General features: G+C 38.5%; 1 protein-coding gene across 7 annotated transcripts in view; it reads left to right on the top strand.

Moving 5' to 3' along the window:
- osbpl9 (oxysterol binding protein-like 9) overlaps positions 1-21,773 on the top strand; it is a 43,013-nt gene that overhangs the window by 15,950 nt on the left and 5,290 nt on the right. For 3 of the 7 annotated variants that reach the window (XM_059340684.1, XM_059340687.1, XM_059340690.1), the window contains 12 exons: positions 6,270-6,365; positions 7,777-7,824; positions 10,265-10,294; positions 10,381-10,431; positions 11,313-11,351; positions 16,250-16,343; positions 18,905-19,009; positions 19,721-19,880; positions 20,113-20,225; positions 21,112-21,230; positions 21,382-21,467; positions 21,570-21,750. In XM_059340684.1, coding sequence (XP_059196667.1) covers positions 6,270-6,365; positions 7,777-7,824; positions 10,265-10,294; positions 10,381-10,431; positions 11,313-11,351; positions 16,250-16,343; positions 18,905-19,009; positions 19,721-19,880; positions 20,113-20,225; positions 21,112-21,230; positions 21,382-21,467; positions 21,570-21,750 — 1,122 coding nt within the window. Of the gene's footprint in view, positions 1-1,488; positions 2,015-3,590; positions 4,357-6,269; positions 6,366-7,776; positions 7,825-10,264; positions 10,295-10,380; positions 10,432-11,312; positions 11,352-16,249; positions 16,344-18,904; positions 19,010-19,720; positions 19,881-20,112; positions 20,226-21,111; positions 21,231-21,381; positions 21,468-21,569; positions 21,751-21,773 lie in introns of those variants that run through there. The other 4 variants (XM_059340689.1, XM_059340688.1, XM_059340685.1 and 1 more) reach the window with 4 other exon arrangements.

Genomic DNA, 21,773 nt, shown 5'->3' with positions numbered 1-21,773 from the left:
TGAATGTATCTAAGTAATAAAAGTACTCGTTATGCAAAATGGCCCCACTCAGATTGTTTTATATGTATTCTAAATATTTTATATTATTAGATTGTTTATATTGATGCTGATTGATGATTTATGTAATCAGAACTTTAATTTTGTAAAGATGGGACTTATTTTAACTATTTAATATACTTTTATGAGGTTTAGTAAAAAATAAATAAAACCTTTAAACACTTTAAATTGATCGTGTCATAAGTTAAATCTTGACTTGAAAAGTAACTAAAGCTAAAAAGTACAATATTTACCTCAAAATATAGTGGAGTAGAAGTATAAAGTGACATAAAATGGAAATACTCAGGTAAACATACCTCAAAATTGTACTTATGTACAGTATTTGAGTAAATTAATTTAATTACATTCCACCACTACTTGAATTTGAATACACATTTATTTTCAACATTATCTGTTGTCAATCACACAAGCACTCATGTAAAACCAAAAATCTTTTAATAATTGAAATTGAACAACTCCGTTTTTGTTTGTTTGTTGTCTCCTAGTGTCTTGAAGAAAAATAACTAAATAAGTTGTCATGCACACTAAACGTTTCAAAGGTAAATATGTAGATATTTACTTATATAAATATTCTTCTGAGATAATCTGTTTATTTTGTTCATTTCATTCTTTTTTCCTTTAAACAGACAGATATTGCTGTACTCACTGTTCCTTGCAAACATGTAACCTGTTTTTTAAAATTATTCCTTGTGTTTACGCATCATTCATAGCTAAATAAGTCCGCCCATATTCTGGAAACTAGCAAGTGTTAATACTTTGTTTGTTATGGTGTTACTTGTACTTTAAACCTCACTTTTCAAAACTGTGTTTATAGTAACAACTTAGATGTGATAATAAAGGCTTTGAGAGTCGGGAAGTTTGGTTTGGTCTAGGAAAGTGTTTGAAAAGTGCTTGAATTTTACTCTTAAAAGGTGTATGTACCCTTCAGTATAAATGGAAATAAAGGTGACATTCATGTCATCATAAATGGAGGATGTTATGGCAATATGTGGCTGCTTTGGTTTGGCATCTGGACCAGGTTTAGTTTTAGTGAAACACTGTTTGTTTTTCTGCAGGCAGCCTGTTTATGATGTTTATTATGAGCTTTGAGACCGAGTGTAAGTCTGCCAGTTCTTGTTGCTGCTCTCCAGTTGTTTCTCTTGCCAACCTTATTTCAGTGCCTCATTCCCTAGACCAAACCTTCCTCCTTGTCCCCCTCCCATCATCCTCTGTGTGCAGCTCTCTCCACCCATCTCCTCCTGTTCACCCTCATGACCAACCTTTTCATTTGCTCTCCCTCCCTCCCTTCCTCCTGTTTTTCCTCTGCCTTCCCCTCCCTCTGTGGCAAATCCTTCTGATGTGCTACGTGTGCCTGCTTGCTCAGTGCACACACACACACACACACACACACACACACACACACACACACTCATGCGGTGATAGTGCGCTGCTGTCGTAGCGTCACGTGACCCAGCAGTAGCCAACCCGAGACCTGCTTGCTCGATCAACCAAACATCTGCCTCTGCGGGCTCAGCCAATCAGAGCGGCGGTTAATGCTTGTCCCTGTCAGCACTTGCTGCTGCTTTGTGTGTTTTCTCTTCTGCCTGCGTGAGAGGAAGTGTGCCTTTCCTGCCAGGGGAGGGTCCTGGATTAACTCAGCTCTGTCTGCCTTCATACCAAACGCTCAGCTGATAGCTGCTGAAGGATATACAGTGGGCAGACTGACTGCACAGCTAACTGCTGCTGTGGTTTATGTTGGCAGACTGCAGCGGAGATTGTTTTGTGTTTCTGTGTGAAGGAGGGAGGAGGGAGAAAGAACGCTAACTTCACCAGAGCAAGTGGCTTTTTTTGCTGTAGGGAGAGAAAAACAGAGTAACAGAGGCAGAGAAAGAGAAAGAGATCTTGTGTCAGGCTAAATGGCCTGATGGGGGAGATGTACAAGGTTTAACGCAGCATGTCCATTGGAGCGAGGCACCCAGTAAGTAAAACACACACACACACACACACAATCACAAACGCCACTGCACCAGAGCAAGGAGAACTTTAACGGCTGCAGTGCGCTGCTGGGGCAGCAGCATTTTAAAGTGGGTCACACTGCGTGGAAAGACAAACAGAAACAGGAGGGAGGGGGAGGGTGTGAGGGTGTTGTTTGTAGAGTCTGGGGCTGTAGGGTGGGTTTGTCTGTGTGTTTATCTGTGAGACTTTGCGAGCTGCTCTAAAATATTCCCACAATGTCACAGTCACGCACACAGCATGCATCCCTGTGTGTGTGTGTGTGTGTGTGTGTGTGTGTGTGTGTATATGTGTGTTTGTGTGTGTGTGTGTTAGGAATGAGTGGGAGTGGAGGTGCAGACGTCTGGAAATATTTCAGGAACAGTGGAGAAGTGAGCACTATGACGTGGTGCTACAGTGTCTGTTTATAAACCAACCACCTGCATCTGAGTTTCTGCTTCCAAACTTATCTGCTCTGTAAAAACTGCTTCCCCTCCATCGTGTGTGTTGACAAAACATGAGATATTGTTCACTGCATAATAATAGGGGCTCTGGTTTATATAAATCATTTGGTTTTCACCATGTCAGCTTCATTTCCCTGCTCTAATTTGTTTCTTTTCACATGTATTTAAGCCTGTACTGCATGCCTGGCCAGTTGTGATGTATGCTACATAAGACCTGTATGAGTGAGTGCAGTCTAATTTACAGGCCCTGTTGTAAATACTGCCTTTAAGATGTGTAACGGTTTTTAATTAAACTCTCTTTGTGTTTGCATTAGGGTTGCATGATATATATCAATACTTTTATCAATATGTATAATTCCAATAATTAAATTAGGGCGATTGAATAATATGAAGCAAAGTTTCCTTAATTTACCTAACAAATGCAGCTTCAAAACAGTAGGTGGCAGTGGCTAGTCAGCTTTATTAAGTATTTAATACATGTATTAATACATAATGACATGTCTGATTAAATTAGTAAGTAAGGAGTAAGTAATTTTAGTTATTTTGCATAATGCTCTACCCGCCCAGTGTTTTGATGTACTTTACTAGTAGACAATAGTGATGTCAGTTAGATTTAGTCAGAGCTGTGGAATATTACATCATCCATCTTTGCTCATTTTTATTGTTAAAATCTTATCTGTATCTTTCATGACAAAGCCGATGATTATTGGGTATTTGTATTGGCTGAAAAAATTCCATATCGTGCACCCCCAGTTTGTGGTATATTGTAAATTGTGTTGTATAAGAGCCGACTGTGTGGAGTTAATCACTGCAAATACATAGATTCATGTATCAATATGAATGACAACACTTTACTGTGAAATTTAAAGATAACAAGGTTATATGAAGGTTTTCTCACTTGTAATGCTAACATTTTCTTTCCAATCAACCAGTCATTAAACACTTTAATTGTAGCCGTTTAGTGTTTACTTCAAGTCTGTCTTCAGGTATTCTTCAGCTATTAGCGATGAATCAAAGGTTTCATTCTCTTTAAATATATTAAAATTATTAGGAAATGTTCCATGATGGGTTTTTTTAATAAAGAAAGTGAAAGCTAATGTTTTTTGCCACAGTTGCTGTACTTCTGTCTGTGGATTAATGATTCGACGTGGTCAAGCTAACTGTCTGTTAGCAACAGTCTGCTCTTCAGAAATTACAGACCACAGAGTGCCGACTCAATCAGAAATTTAGTATCCAAAGAAAGCCATTATTTTAAGAAATATGGTTCAAAACTGTACAATGTAGCATCAAAGTATAGTATCACAGTGTGTTGTTCCACATGAAACAAACTCAAATGCTCTGTCACATGATAAAAAGCTATAGGGGGCGAGGTCACTTTTCTGATGTAATGCCTTACCAGAAAGATGGCAGCTCTTTTCCTAATAAAGTGCAGGAATTTTCCAGGGTAGTGTGAGTAAGCAGACAGAGGATGTTGCCTGCTGTGCCAACCCAAACACATGTACCACACATTGATGCAAAACATACACACCCACATCTGCATCAGAGCCGTTTCTCATTTTTGATCAGGCCCTCATGTGGGCAGCTATATTTTGCAATTGCAGTGAAAGCACCTTTGATCCTTTTTGAGGAAGTCAGCCAAGTTAACAGCAAAGGCTTCAGGACAGCAGAGTGGAGACTTTGTTCTCCATAAAACTAGTATGTTTTTACGGTTAAAACTTTATCAGTTCTCCGGCTGCTAATGGCTTTTCTTCACTTTCCTGTGAGGTCGTGTGTAACAGGAAGAAAACTCCCCACTGACTCAGGACACAGCAGGACTGTGCGACGCAGCGGTGAAACCAGAGCAGCTGTAGCACCCAACAACAGGGTTTGATAAGAGTTTGATTTACTCACAGGACTTCTGTTTGATTGTGATCAGCTTAACTTTTACTCTGCTTTTTAATGCAAGAGGTGTTGTGTGTTCTTCCATGTCAGTAACTGCTGACACACGCTGTGTTTGTTATTTTACTGAATGATTTAGTTTGGCGTGGGATAGAGGTGTTATTGTGCTGTCATTGGTGCTCAGTGTCCTTGCTATCGACAGGCTGCAGCATTAGATATGAGGTGATTTATTTTAAGGGCGTCTTGTCTGTGCTCATTTAGCTGTTTTTGGTTTCGTGTCACAGCCGGCTGGATTGTTCTTGGTTGGGTGAGATCAGACAGATGGAGACAGATGCGACGTCATGTCTGCCCCTCCAATAGTTTAGTAATTACCTTTTAATGGATATTATGTAATTAAATTGTCTGTGCCTGAGTTTCTGTGTGTGTGTGTAGTCTGTGTTTCTCATTCTGATGGGGGCATTAAGGCCCGCTAATTAACAAACCATGAATTTGAGTGCACCTCAACCCATTTACACACATCTCTGTGTCAGTAACTAACCTCTGTGCCTCACTGGGGACATTTTCGGCTTTTTCTTTTTTAATTTTTCAATCATTTGGGCTGTGTTAACAGGGTTTTCCCTTTTTTACATTTGGGAAGCTGAACCTTAGCTGCTATAATACGTCTAAAAAATAAATTTTGTAGCCAAAATACAGACAAAAATGACAAAAAAAAACACTTGTTTTTTTTTCTTTTTTCTATCTCACAGCCATTACAGGTTGAAATCAGGGCATTCAATTATTATCAGGCTTTCTATCTAGAGCCCTGGCCATTTTCTCATATTTGGCCAAATAAAGGATATTTTCTTGATGCTGCTGTATTGTGGAAAAATAAACATGCATCAAAATCAATGCTGTTGTAGCTTACATAAAGTAGTATACAGAAAATAATTACATTTTTGTTTTGTTTTTTCATAAAATCAATGGTGGCATTAAATAAAGAAACCTTTATTTTAAGAATAAAAAATAATATTTGGTTAGTATGTTTAGGACTTATGTTGGTTAAAAATGCAACTCAGTGAAAATAATAATAATAATAATAATATATTGTGTTTTTCTAGCAGTTTCAGGAAGATAACACTTTTTATTAACCTGACTGCAAAAAAGGGTCAAAATCAGTGTTGTTGGTAATCATCATGACATTTCCTAGACTGTGGAAAAAAATGTATCTTGGCATTTAGAATTTAAAAAAATAAACACATTTTTTCCTTTTTTTTTCATAAAAAAACAATAATGGTGTATGTAAACAAAGTGGCATTTAAATTCTTAAAATTCTAAAAAAAAAAAATGAAGTAGCTATAATCAGGACTGAAGTTGGTTAAAGATGCTTGTAAGTAGAAAATAATATTGATATATAAATGTAGTTATATAAATATATAAATGTAGTTAGATTTTGCAGTTTAATGACATTTTTGTCAGCTAAAAACACCAAAATAATTGTTTTTAAATTGAGGAACAAGAGTTAAAATCTCTCCAGACTTAATTCAGTTTTGTTTGAGCCTGAAATTTGCTGGCCTCCAGTCAGCCAGGCAGGCAGACAGACCTGCTGGCCTTTCATGCTGGCGAGCCTTCGAACAATAGTATTCATGTCTCCCCTCGTACAGTACGCTGCTGGAAGATTCTCCTCAACTGTTGATTTTTCTGTCCACCATTTTGTGTGACAGTTTACAAAGGCCACCTGGCCACGAGGTGACAGAGACCAACTCTTTTTTTTTTCATGAATGGATAATCAGTGAAAACATGGCTCATATTATTGATAGTGGCTTTGTATTCTACTCTGAATATGCAAATACGAGCACAGTGTTTGACTTGGATTTGGTTCGGGCTGCACTGATGCGTCTGTGTTTATATCTCCTTCCTCAGGAGGCCGAGACGGGATTTGTTCCGAGTGTTCAAGACTTTGACAAGAAACTCGCTGAAGCAGACGCCTACCTGCAGATTCTGATTGACCAATTAAAGGTAAGACTCACTGGAGCAACACTTAACCCAGGGCTGTACCCAACAGGTTGAAGCAACAGTCATAATGTTGACTTTTAAATTCTAAATCAACATTTTAATTCTGCACAGCTTCTTCTGTTTTTCCTTGTCCTTCGTTCTATTTAAACCTTTTTTTCTGCACAGTTGCAGACAAAGAATTAGCCACACTAATATTATTAGTATTATACTATTTGTAGAATTAGATTGCAGTGGTGGCTTGGAAGTCCAAAAGCCAAAATTTAAATTTATCAAAACTGGCACCTGTGGCAGCCTCGCAGCAATTAAACCGCAATCAATTTGAAATGTTCTGATTTAATTTATTCCCATTTCAGTTGTAGCACAATGTTGCTATAGGCAAAAGGGTGCAATTAATATTACATTATTATTTTATGCCTCTATTGGATTAATCTGCTGCTTACATTTATTAATGTTGACAAAACTGACGAGTTATATTTATGAAAGAAAGTTGATTTAATAAAATATTTTTTATCTGATGAAACACTTTATTCAAATGAAGATTTTTCTTGAGGGATTTTTTTTCTTTAGGGTGATGGAATCATAAAAATCAACCTCAATAGAAGCTCTGAATGTGAAATGATGACATTCAGTACAGTCCTCATCATCATTTCATCTTAAATATTTTACACTTTCAAGTCGATTTGAGAAATATAGATTATCTGCCAGTCACTTTGACATGTCTGGCGAAACATTCAGAGGTAATAAAGTACATTTAAACATACTTCCATTTTGACATTTTATGTGAAATTTATCATAAACATGACATGGTTTTCTTTTTTTTTTATATACTTATATTTTTATTAGTTTTTATGTCAGGAATAGTCAAACATGACAACATCACAGTACATTCAAATGAAAAATAACATAGCCAGGCAATTGGATCACTTGAGGACGATCAACATATAAAATTTTGCACTACTCAGTCCAAACAATATATGTCCCTTGGAATGTATCTGGCGGTTATACACCACGTCAAACAGAGCATTAATGACATGGTTTTCATTTGAATCTGCATCACGACCTTCCTTTTTATTTCGTCTCTTCTTGTGAACATCTCTCTGCTGATGTCACTCATGACTTTAACAAAGCAGAAGTTATAAAAAAAGATTTGTGGTCGCATGGTGATAAAGCAGAAATCTTGTATTTAAAGAAGCAGCAGCGTATTCTCACAGGGAGAAAATCATAATCAAAAGCAGTTATTCTTCGTTGGTGATAAGAGATTGTTAGTTTCCACCATATTATCTTAAGCTGCATCATCTGTACACATTCACCTTCTCATCATTTCAGTAGTCATTTGACTGTGAACCCGTCTCGGCTCATATTCCATCTCCTTTTTCTTCCTTTTCATCTCTTGTTCTCTGTCACCCTCACACAGCTGTTTGATGAGAAGATCAAGGACTGCAAAGAGGATGAATCACGCAGAGTGAGTACCAGCAGTGCTGCTCTGTCCTCACGTCTCTGCTCTCTGCTCCGCTGTCCTCACGCTCATTAGAGCCGAGGCTAACAGCAGGCGGACACGCACCCGTTTGATGTCTGTCACTTGCCAGTTTTAAGCCTTCAGAATATTTCTAAAGGTTATTACATTGGTTCAAAAATAACTCTCCCTTATGTCCTGCTCCTCTGAGTTATCAATGTATCTTTGTATTTGAAAAGCTCATAAAACGGTTTAAAGCAGCTGCAACTAATGATTATTTCTTACTATTGATTACAGGCAGAGTACAGAACTTTAGTCTCGTCCCTCTGAGAGTAGTTACACAATCACTGTTAAAGTCTCAGCCACTGGAACCAATCAGAGAGCCAGAATAATCTGCTACGCTGTTAAACACCGTGACTGAGAAAAGTTGGTTGATGGAAATTTGTGTAGACCGATATGGGATTTTTGAGGCAGATACTGATTTTAGAGGGAGAAAATTCATTGATAACCATAATGGTGGCTGATATATTATTTTTGGAGCTGGAATGAAAATATACCTTTTTTTTATGTGGATTGTGTGATTTTTTTTTTACCACTCTGCAAATGTACTTAATAAACTTAATTCATTAAATAATATTTAACATTATTGTGTTAGCCAATTCTAGAAATGATAACTGAGAAAATAAAATAGGAAAAAAATAAATAGCTAAATAACAGCATTATTGTTCAGTTTGAGTCAGTTGTTGACCATTTAAAAAAAATAAAAATAAAACGAATTAATAGCTAACGCCATTTTTAAATCACACTGAGCAACATTTTCCGCTTTATATATTGTGTAAAATAAGTTTTCATAACGACACATGTCAGACAGCATATACGCCGATACCAATTCCAATAATATCAGTCAACTGATTTATCTGTCGGGCTCTACTTTCATGTTCTTCATGTTCTGATAAAGTGAGTACAAATAATCTGTTTTAGCATCTTACTTGTGCGCCACAGAAGTGACAACTCCTGTTTACTGAGAAACAGAGGGAGGTGTCTGTGGCAGCAATAAGTTTAATCAGCATTTAGTGAACTTTTTAGTGAACGTTTGTTAACAGCATAAATGTAAGAGATGTTCAATTATATGCAAAAGTCCATCACTCTGACTTTAATTGTTTGTCTACTCAATGACACATGCCTTTTGGAAATTCCCAGAGCTCAAATATCTGTCTTTAGATTTGTTTTATCCGATCAGCTGTCAGAAACCCAAATCTGTTAATTTTACACACATATAAAATAGAGCAAAGCAGCAAATTTCTTTTTTTTTCTTGAAAAATAACTGATCAAATAATATGCTCAATTAATTATCAAAATAATTTCTGATGAATATTCTGCCGATCGAAGTTTAATATGACACATTGATGGTTGCTGAAGAACAAGAGGAAATGCTTGTTTATCAGAGCAGAAACATAACATATTTAGGGAACCATTGTTTGAACCATTATACCAGTCACATTTGCTTTTATTTTTTTATGGCTTTTTAAGACCATTAAGTCCACAAAAGCAGATCTTTTCTTGCAAGTTAATGATAATAATATTAGTAATAAATCAGATTTATATAGCGCTTTTAATGCTTCTCAAAGTCGCAAAGTTAAATTCTTAGTTACAGCAGGTTAGCTAATTGAGGTGTTGATAGTGGTTGGAGGAAGCAGTTCAGTTTCAGGGTGTCTTGTTTTTTGTTTTTTTACCAGCAGCTGTGTGATTCACTTCCTCCCTGAGAGATGCTAGCTTTGGGTCACTATGACTCCACTTTTCTCTTCACAATGGTAAACCGTCTAGTAGTTTTCCAAAGAACAAAAAAGTTGCTGCAGTAAGTTAAAAGTCGTTACCTCGATGTTATCGACTGGTTGTGTTTTATTTGTTGTGACACTGGTTGAATCAGAACTTTCTTTTAAACCTATATTTTCAGGATTCGTACAAAGAAAAATGTTTTCAAGGAGTAGGAATATGATTGAAGTGTTTCTTCCGCACAATTAATCATCTGTTGATCGCTTAGTCTTGGGAAGTATTAAACTGACAACCACACAACATACAATAATGTGGGTCAATTATAATGTTATCCTTATAACGTATATATTGTATATACCTACAGCGTTTTCTCATTTGTTGTGTTTTCATTCTATTTCATTCATTAATTCAATGTATCTATTTTTTATATCCCTGTGTCTTGCTGCCATAACACACTATGTCTAAATAAATCTGATCAGATTAAATATGAACAGCTAGTAAAGTGTCGGTATATTTTGACTGCTATGGGTATAATTAAAGTCTAAATTATATTTTTATTAATATCAGACATTTCTGTTTAAGTGCCTTGAAAGTTCTTGAAAATTGCTTGGGAACATAAAGCTGTAGGAAACCCGTACTGTTGGATTTTACAGCCTGTTTTCTTTTCTTTTTGCAGAAAATTGAAAATTTGAAGGAGACTACTTGTGTAAGTCAGAACATTTTCCCTGCTGTGCTTGGGTTTAAAAGTCAGTTTTTAATTACTGAATCCTTTTCCTCTCCATTCCCTTTCAGAGCATGGTAGAGTCCATCAAGCACTGTATTGTACTGCTGCAGATCGCCAAGGTAAACACAGTGTCAGCACGTTTAATTCATCTCTCTGTAGTTTGGTCTGATATTTCACTATAATCATTGTTCTTGTGAGACCACAGCGGTGTGCTCTGTGTCTCTGGGGTAGTTCCCTGCTTACAGTTGCTATCTGGGTCGGTGGTTGATGAGGGTGTAGCCCAGTACTCGTTTCATCACATGTTCCATTGAGCCCTTTGAAAAGGAAGTGGAGCAATAATTTCTGCTTCATGTTGTTGTTAGGTGGCTTTTTTTTTTAAACTCAAAACTATTTTACTCATGACAGGGTTTGCACAATGTCATTAAAGGTTGGAAATTACTTTTTTACTGAATATGCTTGCCTTTGGACTTGAGAAATACTTGATTTTTCATCATAGTCTGGTGTTTGGTTCTTGTGTTTCCTCCTCATTCATAAGTCCTCTTACTGTGGACTAGCAAGCATTTAATAATCATTATAAAAACCTCCAAATTTAATATAAACAGCTGGTAAAAATGACAATACGCATTTACCACTGTGGATATAAAGGAATCTGCAGACTATTTCTTTGCATGAATGCATTTATGGTAACAATTAAGATGTGATGATAAAGCTGTTTGAGAATCTGGAAATTTTTGATCTAGGTACCTTGAAAGTGCTTCAAATGTGCTTGAATTTTACTCTGAAAAAGCTGTCTGAACCCTGTCATGTTACTGAAGGAAATGATTAAGGGTTTTCCCATGTGATGAAAGGATTACTGCACGTGGCAAGTTGGTGAATATTCAGAAGCTCCATGTGATGAGAGGGATGGGTCTCATTGCTCTCCACACCACAGATGCTTTATGAAATGACTCTTCAGCCTTCCTTCACAAATAGTCTAACATTGTCTTTTCAAAATTTTAAGGACCAAAGTAACGAACAGCAACACGCAAACGGACTTATAGTAAGTTTGACATTCTCCGTCCATGACAAAAAATCCAATCAAACAAACTGCTAACTTTCTTTTCTTGCTTAATATACTCTCCACTGTGGAAGAATCAGATGAATCAGATCTCTTTAATGCATGCCGTCTAATTTGGAGATAAGCTCTTTCTCAAACTCTTTCCCTCATGTCTTCCACCACTATCCTGTTAATAATTTCCTGATTTCATCTCAGATTTAAATTCTTCTAGCAATAGTTGGGAACTATTCTTTTCTGTGTACGTATGTGTGCAGAACATGTATGTGTATATGGACTATACATGTGTGTTTGCATGCCTGTGTACGAGAGAATGTTTCCCTTCACTTCACCAACTAATTAGAGTCAACTAATTCACCATTGATTTATCGTGTACACACTGCCTGCTTATTGAACCATCAAGGATTAATACGTAGCTGGGAAGCCTTTCAGAGAGCACTTTGCTGGCTCTGCAGGTGTCTTCGTGTCAGGAGTCATACTGAGAGGTTTGCATGTTTTTGAATACAAACCACATGTGCTTTCAATAACTCACATTTATTTTCCAAAGAATTTAAAGGGACAGTTTTTTGAAGTGGGATTGTATGAAGTACTGACAGAGAAGCTAAGCAGTGTACTGCTGTGGACAGGGGCAGCAGCTATACAAACACCTAAAGAAAAAAATATTGGTTTTAACGTATGCTATATTTAAAATATTTTCACTGTTACCTTATTGGTCAGGCAGGCAAAGGAAACTAAAGCTGTGCTTTCTTTAAAGCCACCAAACCTCAGACATTTTACCTCCCACACCACGAGAGTTCCTGGTTTACTGCTGCCTCGATCAGTTTGGTAGTTTGTGTGTGTTACCTTTGCTGTTTTAAAGAGTTAATTTAAATTTTCCAAGGTCGCACATTAACACAAACTAACCGATTGAGGCAGCTGTTGACCAGCAACTCGTGCTCTCTGTGAGATAAAATTTCCGGGCTAGGAACAGGGCTATCTGACGGCAAGGTAAAGCAGTGAAAATGTCCTAAATATAGCATACAATTTAACAAATATAGATTTTTTAATGCTGCTCCTGTCCACAGCAGTACATTACGTGCCAGTACTTCTGCCTGCTTCTCCAAACTGGGGACATGCTGAGTGCCATCTACTGTAGGTAACACACTGATAAATACCATACAACCCCTTTTAAAAAATCTGAACGATCAATTGCAGCTCAATGAGAATCTGTATTTGGTTAACCTTTTCAACTTGACTTGAACTGGAAGTACAGTCAATTTTGCAAACACTCAATTTAAACGTTCTGATTTAGATTCTGATTTCCTTTTCGTATGTTGTCAATATCAACGTGAAGAAATAAATCATACATTAGCCTGATGATTCATCACAGTAAACGTGTAGTCTTCTTTATTTTGAATAACATTGTAGTCGTGTGGTTAGGTAGTTGTGAGCGTGGACTCCTCTGAACTCTGGGATTTCAGAGTGGAGCTTTTAAATGCAACAAACAGCCACCGAACATGACAGCTTGGACGTGTTTAAGAAGGGATAATGTATATCGCTTTTTAAATACGTCCAAGCTGGTGTGCTGTTTGACTTACAGGTTCGATTACCAGACAGCACAAATTGTGAGTGCAGTGCTTTCAGCCATCAATTCTTTATCAGATACTGGAGCATCAAAGGAGCATACCAAAGGAAATTTGTAATCCAGAATTTTAGGAACAGTCCTGACTGAATGACATTAACATGACACAATCTAATGCACAAAAATGTACAAGCGGACTACATATTCACTGAACTGTGATGGGTTGCATATCTATATGAAGTTTTGTCCAAGTACCTTTTATACTAATGCAAAGAGTGATTGAGTAGAAAGGAAATAAAGGAAAGAGGGAGAAAAATGGATGAAAAGTAAAGACTGAAGAGCAAAGTAAACATGTAGTGAGAGCTTAAACCGCCCACTGTGTACCTGCAAGGTAAAAGATCAATCTAAAAACTCTCAGCATGCTTTGGAAAATGGTTTGAAAGTAACAGTTTGAAGGTAATGAACTAACACAAGGAAAAAATCCAGTGTGGTCTTTGAATCAAGAATCCCACCGGGGCCTGTGAGCTGCTCTTATAGCCGACTTAAGCTCCCAGTCATTAAGTACAGTATTACGTAGTATAAATAGCATAAGCTCTGTCTATACTTCCAGCTGCACATGATTTTTTTATGTCTTAAGCTTTGTGCTAAATATATCTTCACAGCTTTTGAACGTCTGTCACGCTTGTACACATATAATGTGAGCAAATAAACGGACGCTCTGTAGACCTTTCATTTAAAATACTTGAAACAGTAGCAGCGTGTTTGATTGACCTAGTCGTAGACTGCACCGCCAGGGGAGTTGCAGTAAAGTGCAGGAATCATTTTAAATCGAGCACACTGGAAGTCTGTTCAGTATTTATCTGTCAAAATAATTTATGTGCTATGATTGGTTTAGGGTTGCTCTGCTGCTTGAACTTCCTGCTGCATTAATATTACATTCACTACGAAAACTAAAATCGATCATGACACAGTGCTTAAAGCTTTAGCTTTAGCTGGGACTCTTTTCCTTTACTGATTTTGCTTTAGTTCCTGTTTGCCAGGCCACAGGCTGGTCCCACCATGGCTGACCAATATTTCTGTAATTGGCTATAATTAGTAGCCCTTGTCTTACTTTCATAGAGGCACGTGGACTCTGCAAGCATCGGGCAGTGCGGAGGGGAGGAGGTAGAAAGGAGAGAGGAAGCTTGACGATAAGAGAGAGAGAAGTGTGAACAGGAGCGCAGATTAAGTTGAAGCTTCTCTGCGTGACTTTTTTTTCACCTCTGATCATAACATACATCCAGACACAAAGAAAAACAAGCTCGCAGAAGCATTTTCAATTCCATAGAAAAGAATTCGGAACATTTCCCCTTTCAGAAAGTACTTCACATCACAGCTTCCTCTGAAGTCAGTATCTTTATGTAACATTCTTAATATTGCTTCCTGGCATTGTGAAGGCCTGTGAAGTATACGAGTCCACTGGTTCCCAAGTAGTATCAACAGTGTGGCTGTCTGAATAAAATCTTATATTGTGGCTGATATCCTATTTTTTTTTAACTAGAATGAAAATAGACCTTTTTAAAGTGGATTTTTCACTGATTTTTCACCACTCTGAATGTACCCAGAGAACTACTTACTCAAACATAAAGCTTTATTAAATAATATTTAACATTATTATACCAACAATGCATCACACTGTCAGCCAATTCTATAAACGAATACTGAGAAAATAAAGAATAAATAGGAATAAAATAAATAGCTAAATAAATATCAATCGTAGCAAACACCATTTCAAGCAACATTGTCTGCATTATATATTATGTTAAAACAAGTTTTCATAATGGCACATATCGGACAGCATATACACCAATACCAATATCAGCTGATAATATCAGTCAACAGGTATATCTGTCAGGCTCTAGGTTCAAGCCACATTTCTACGATACACTTTTAAGATGTTGTTCATTTTTAACTGCGTCTCTGAGCAAAAACTGTATTCACAAAGCCTCCAATCTCTTCCATCCAGTTCTTAGTTAAAATAACCAAAGAGCTAACTGAATAATTGAGATTCTTCAGGGAGAAAAAACTGTCAATTTTGTGAAAAAAAGAAGCCTAACTTAAAATATGACACAATACTCACAATACTTCAATATTCACAGGAAGTAATCTGTTCAAAATGTGTCATTTACACAAACTTCCTTCAGTTATGCGTTGATCAATTGTTTTGTTGTTATTGTTTTGCATAAAATATAAAATGTCACTTGGTCAGGAGTTGTCACTTAAAAGGTTGGGAACCATTGTTCTCGTCCAGCTGTGGTCCTAACATCAGCTTCTGTATTTTCTTGGTGTCAGGTCACGTCCTCACTCACTGACCATGTTCCTGTTGATCTGAAATGACTTCATAAAAAACTTCCCCATAGTCACAAATCACAGATGACAGGTCGAGATTGAGTAACAGGATTAACACATCACATTGACTAGATCTACTTTCAGTGTCACCAAGAGCCCCGAGGGTGAGTTGTTGGTGAATAAGGGTCGATGTGCTTTTGTTTTAGCTCGTGTCGTTGTTTGTGTTTCTGTCAGTTGGGTCATTGGTGCCGGTGACCCCATTACACCAAGCCAACAGGCTGCTTTTCATCTGTGTGTTTGTGCCTGTTTTCAAATCATCGGACACATGTTGCCGAGGTGCCACTGCAGATGAGAGCGTCCCCGCTGGGTTTTACCACAGGGGAAATCAAAAGCTTGACTGTTAAAACATGTTACAGATTTAGTCTGCAGCCCGATGGAGTTAATTAACTCCTTTTTAGACATGAAGCTCGCTCGGAGGTGCAGAGGCTCTGTGGGTTACTGTGTAAAGCCGCTGCTGGTGTTCAGATTTCAAGCAGCGTTGTTGGTTTCATATTGATTAGATTAATGAAACCTGGTAACGCTCTTTCCAGGAAATGAAGTGAAAGGAAATTGATCTGCCCAGGCTGGGTGGTGTATATATTATGTCACTGTTCTTGTTGTCGCGTAGGTATACCATTAAGCTGATGTATAACAGTGAAGCTGGTGCCTAATCAAGGGGAGAGCTAACATTGACATCTGGTGTGGATGTTGTAGGAAATGGTTTCATTGTGGTCATAGCTGATTCATATTGTAAATTAAAATAATTTGATGTCTTCCGATGACTGTGGCCAGTTTATCAGCCAAAAAATGCAGCTAAACTCTCTTTTGCAGAATTTTAATCTCAGGGTTTATTGTCTATTTGACAACACTTTAGATTAGTAAGCAGGCAGTGGCGTGGGTGTGCTATTGTTGCAGCAAGTGTCTGATGTGTTTTGCTTTTGTTTGTTTCCTGCAGAGCACCATAAACCCAGTGGATGGGATCTACCAACCCCCTCTGGACACTCCTGTAGTCAACACCACGATGCCAACACAGACAACACTACCCACAGGTACCAGACGTCCTATTGACACTAAGACACCTCTGTTCTTGTGCTAACACGTCTGTATATACTCATGGGCTGAGCTCAAATAGTCAACAAAATGACTTCCTATGTCTTTTCCTAACCCATTCAAGGTCAAGGAAATAAAGAAAGTCTTATAAACAACAACAAGGGTGCTAGTTACCCTTTTTCAACCAAGGCATTTCCAGGGCCGGTTTGTCGCTGGTGTCTAGTGACGATAATCTCCTAATCTTGGGACAGGACTATCGTGACCAACAAGACCGACTAAAACGTGTCATTCAATCATCATCATTCAATTTATTTTATTTTTTTAACGTTGGCTTACAACGAAGGCTAACATCAACACCGTTCAGTGTAAATAACAACGAAATCGATGTCCATACCATTCAAGACGAGCAGCACAAATGTGTCGTACCAGTCGTGTTTGGATGCCAATTTAGGCTCGAAAAGCCAGGAGCAACTTGAAGTCAACCATTGTTGTTATCATACTTGTGGAGACTTAAACAGAGGCGAGATTACGTGGCTCTCAATCCTGACGAAAAGCAAACGGGTTCTGAGAAGGTTTGCAAGCCAGCACCAGCCCAACAAAACAAACTAGGTCCGCATTGGTGAAAAACCAAGAGAATCTGACTGTGCTGACATTCGACTGTGGTGAAACTAAAATGTTAAAGATGAACTACAGTAGGTATATCTTCAATGTTTTTACAGTCTTGTTTGTGGACAGCCCATTGGAAATATTTCACATCCAGGTTGGAACTGGAATAAGAAATCAACTAATTTATATATTATCCTTCCTAAGTTTCAAACTTGTTTCATTAAAAACATAATCAGACTGAAAATGTCTCAAAAATTTTGCATCGTTTAAATGTTGCTGTTGCGAGGAGTGATGTGATGGCATTATCTCCTCTTTTTCCGTCGTACAGGATGGTCCAGTGTCCTGTGCTAAAGGAGATAACAGGAACTATTGAAGCATCTTTCTTTAGCATTTAGATAATTAAACTGCTCTTATCAAGGCGGACACTTTTTTTGGGTCAAATCACTCAGTTAGCAACCTTCCTAATCAAAAAGGAATATTCGACCGCAGCCTCGGACTTCTTGGACTAAATTCCTCCATAGAGGCTGACATCAGCTCCCCCTGTTGTTCACTTTAATCTCTCCTGCTGACAGTCCTCCCTCTGTAACACAGTTGATGAAGTCACAGAAATGTCTGAATTTCTTGCTGACAAATCCTTTTTTGGCACTTTTACCAGAGAACAAAGTCTATGATGAGTCAATTTTCTGTCACATTTTTAGTTGTAGTGTTTCACTTTGGTGTTGAAGACCACAGGATGACATCATTGATCATCATTCAGGCCAAACGCGAAAATCCTGCTCGGGCTCTATCTGTTTGCGCTGACACAGCCTGATGTCATGCTGCAGTGGCCAATCACGAGAGAGTAAAGTAAACATTCCTGCCTGAGCCTGGTGCCGAAAAAACAACTGTTGGTATAAAAAAGTTTAAGAACTACGATGGTAAAAAACAAAACAAAAGCACTTCCCTCCAACTGCTCAGGCGTTTGTGTCACCGCTGACTGATGATTGGTGATTTTATAGCGTGTTTCCTGGAACAAGCTCACACAGAGCCTCAGTCTGGGTTTTTTGGTTTTTTTTTAACTAGCTGCTGTGACATAAAGCTTTGTAGCAAGAAATGTCAAGATCATAAAAACTCTCTGACAGAAAACAATAATAGTGAAATATAAAGACTGCCTGTGCTGCATTTGGGGGTTAAAGTTTACAACATGACTTCACATTAATGAGCCATTTAGTGACGATCTAACAGCGACGTCCGACCCCGCGGCTCATCTCTGCATTGCCTGATTTGATGTGAATGCAGCTTCAGGGTTTCGATAATGTAAAAAATGTTCTTTTAGTGTTTGAAAGTATATTGATAGAAGTTAAAGGCACAGTTAGTAAGTAAGTCAAAAGTCCAGTGTTGGCCCCTCTTACCTGGCTCAAACAGGGAGTTTAGCAATTTTCTCATTATATTTGTGACAGGACAGGAGAATTTAGATTCCCGAGCTTCCAACCCTTAAATTCTACTCATTGGTCTTTCACGTCCCTGACTGCTGCGGCTCTACAGCAGCATCCAGTCACATGATATATATTTATATTGATTATCACGTGTTAATATTATTATATTTCTTTCTGAAATTGAATTCACTAGTGTTGTTCCTTTTTAAAGCAGATTCATATCCTTCAGTGTAATTTTAAGTCGTTTTAGTCAGTAAATAATTGACTAAATGTAACTGAACGCCGTGACTAAGATCTGACTAAAGTTTTTAGTTATTTCAGTCAGATGACTATGACTAGACTGCTGTAAAAAACGAGCTGTGCAAAGTAGGCCATTCTAATTTCGGTCTCTTAATCGACTGTGTAATCCCCCACACAACTGCCGCTTCTGTCTGCAGCGTGCCACATCACTTTCTCAGCCTGCTGTTTTTTTAATGGGATTATTTGGCTTCATTTTGAGGGTTAGGTCCTAAATCATCTACTTTCTCTTTTTGCTAAAGACGCTTCTCAGGTGTGTAAATCAGACCAACGCCCCTCCACGTTACCTGTTGGTCCCGTCGTCACCGTGATGGGCAGTCTGCAGACCCCAACTCCCAACAGCACAGGTGAAAAATCACTTCACTCATACCACGGCATATTTGGTAAAAAATAATGCATTTTGGCCAGCGCGTTCTGCCTCTTTTGTTCTGTCACTCAAACGTGACTGGTCAATACTACTCGGACGCTAATCTAACACTTCTGATATCAAAATCTTGTCGCCTTGCAGACAGATTCTACATTCATTTGCAGATATAACATAATTTGGAGAAACAACACTGCGCGTCCTGATCAGAATATGGTTGTTGGATCCTTTAATGCACAAGCTACGTCAGGCCAATGCAATAAGAACTCAACCACAGGAGGAAAAGAACATTAATTATTAGTGTACTTCTTCGAACTGGAGTGCTGCGTCCACGATCATAGTAAATAAAAAAGCTGAGTAGAAAAGCACAGGAAAGCAGAGGTTCATGCCTGTTCGTCTTCTGTGCTGAGGCAGCAGTATTAAAATGCTGCGCTGTGCATTAAGGAGGCCGCATGCTGGAGAGCACTGTCAATATATTCTGCAGAAGAAGCCGTCACTATGTTAAAGACCGCTTAATGTTACTGTACACAGCCAGCTGGACCGGGCTCAGAGATGACTGCTGCAGTCGAATAACATCATTTGACCTGTATACTGTGTGAATGAAATCCTTTTTTTCGATCCATAAAATTAAAAGGAAAACACTGCAACAGAGCGCTGACATGACACATATCTTTATTTTTTATTCCTCCGGCAGGGAGTGGCCCGTCAGGCCCCAGCAGCGGCGTCGCCTCCCCGGCTCACATGCCCCTCCCCTCGCACTCGGTGCCAGACTTCTCCTACTCCTCCAGCGAGGACGAGTTCTACGATGCTGACGAGTTCTACCAGAGCACCACATCCCCCAAACACTGCATAGAGTGAGTATAGTAGCACCCCGCCTCCCTGCAGCCAACACCGCATGCAGTGAATCTTATTGTTTCACAGCTTGAAAAAAAACCCTGTGATTATAGCAGGTCAGGTGGGAAAATGCTGCTCAGTGCAAATTAAAAAATGAAGCCCGAGAAGTTTGCAACAATATTTCCTGTGAGTTCTCCTCACTCTTTGTCTCCTTATCTCTCCTGCTTCCTGCCTCCTCCATCCTGTCCTCAGTCCCTCAGGGCCTCAGGCTGCCTTGCCCCTCACTAATGAAGCAACAGCACTGAAACGACCAGACACCACAGAGTCCCTCAACTCGACCATGTCCAATGGCACCACAGATGCAGGTAAAAGGGAAAGCAAACAAGACGCACATAAATTTATTACAACTATTTCTCCCAACTGTTTTTGTGCCTCTTTTTGCTTTGAAGCCACTGACTAAAGAGTCTTACTGTCCCAACAAACACATTCACAGACTGGTCTTGTCTAATCGAAATTAATTCCACAATAATTCACCCCGGAAAGTCTTCCCACAGATTAGATGCAAAGATTGCTCTATTTCAGTCAATATAAATATCCAATATAGTCCAATATAAAACTGGCTCGGACCCTAACAGCCCAACCCCACCAATTGCAGGTTAAACCTGATTTTAAAATCTTAATGCAATCATTATCACATAAAAGTGTGAAACAAATATAAAATGCAAAAGATCATAAAAAACGTAGCAGGGTAGCATGAATTCAGTAATAAAAAGTGCAGTGAAGAGCAAGTGCAAAGCTATTTAAATGAGTAAAGAGCTGTGTTTTCAGCTTAATTTTGAAAATGTACATTACTGTATAAAAGCCTTAGGCAGGTGTGGAATAAATGCCTAGAAGAATTCATGCTGGTTCTTCTGTTCACTCACTTTCTATTTTGTGAATTGATAAAAATAAACTATTAACATTTATATTTTTGAAAGCATTCTTATTTTACAGCATTGTTTGACACCTGCCTAAAAACTTTTGCACAGTACTGTATATACATATACATATAATACATTTATTATCTATCATAAATATAATATTACATTGTCGGATAAGAGCAAAGATCAAGTAATGCAGTAAAAGTGATCCCTGTGAGCATAAACCTCACAGTAATTTAGAGCGTTAAGATTTGATTTTGCTGAATGTTAAAAGATAAGTGGAACATAATCTTCTTACAGCCATATGAGACTTGTTTTCTTCTGACTTCAGATCAGTTTGACAGCCATGATGACCGCGATGATGAAGGCGAGGGCGAGTCTGTGGAGGAGCACAAGAGCGTCATCATGCATCTTCTCTCTCAAGTTCGTTTGGGCATGGACCTCACCAAGGTAAAGACCCCCGATCAGCCCGTCTTCAGTCTGCCATTCTCTCACTGCAGGGCTCCTTTATACTTTTTGCTCACCAACATCATCTGTGTTTCTCTTGAACAACCCACGCAGCAACAGTTTTACAGCTTTTCTCCTTGGTTCTATTAAACAGGTGGTGCTGCCTACCTTCATCCTCGAGAGGAGATCTTTGTTAGAAATGTACGCAGACTTCTTTGCACATCCCGACTTATTTGTAAGGTAATGTTGCAAGCTTTTATATCACACAGATATTTAAACACATCCAAATATAAAAATGGTTAAATATGATGTATTTTAACTGGTTTTTGTGACACCCACCAGCATCGCAGAACAGCAGGAGGCTCAGGGGCGCATGGTCCATGTGGTAAAGTGGTACCTGTCAGCTTTCCATGCAGGGAGGAAAGGTTCAGTGGCCAAGAAACCTTACAACCCAATCCTGGGAGAAGTCTTCTACTGCCACTGGGATCTGCCCAGCGAAACAGAGGAGCCTTCCCCACCCACGGTGAGACCACACGCCTCAGCAGC

Source organism: Centropristis striata, chromosome 9 (genome assembly GCF_030273125.1).
Source record: "Centropristis striata isolate RG_2023a ecotype Rhode Island chromosome 9, C.striata_1.0, whole genome shotgun sequence".
Lineage (NCBI taxonomy): Eukaryota > Metazoa > Chordata > Actinopteri > Perciformes > Serranidae > Centropristis > Centropristis striata.
The sequence above is the reverse complement of the archived record's forward strand: the minus strand, read 5'-3'. Positions and strand labels throughout refer to the sequence as shown.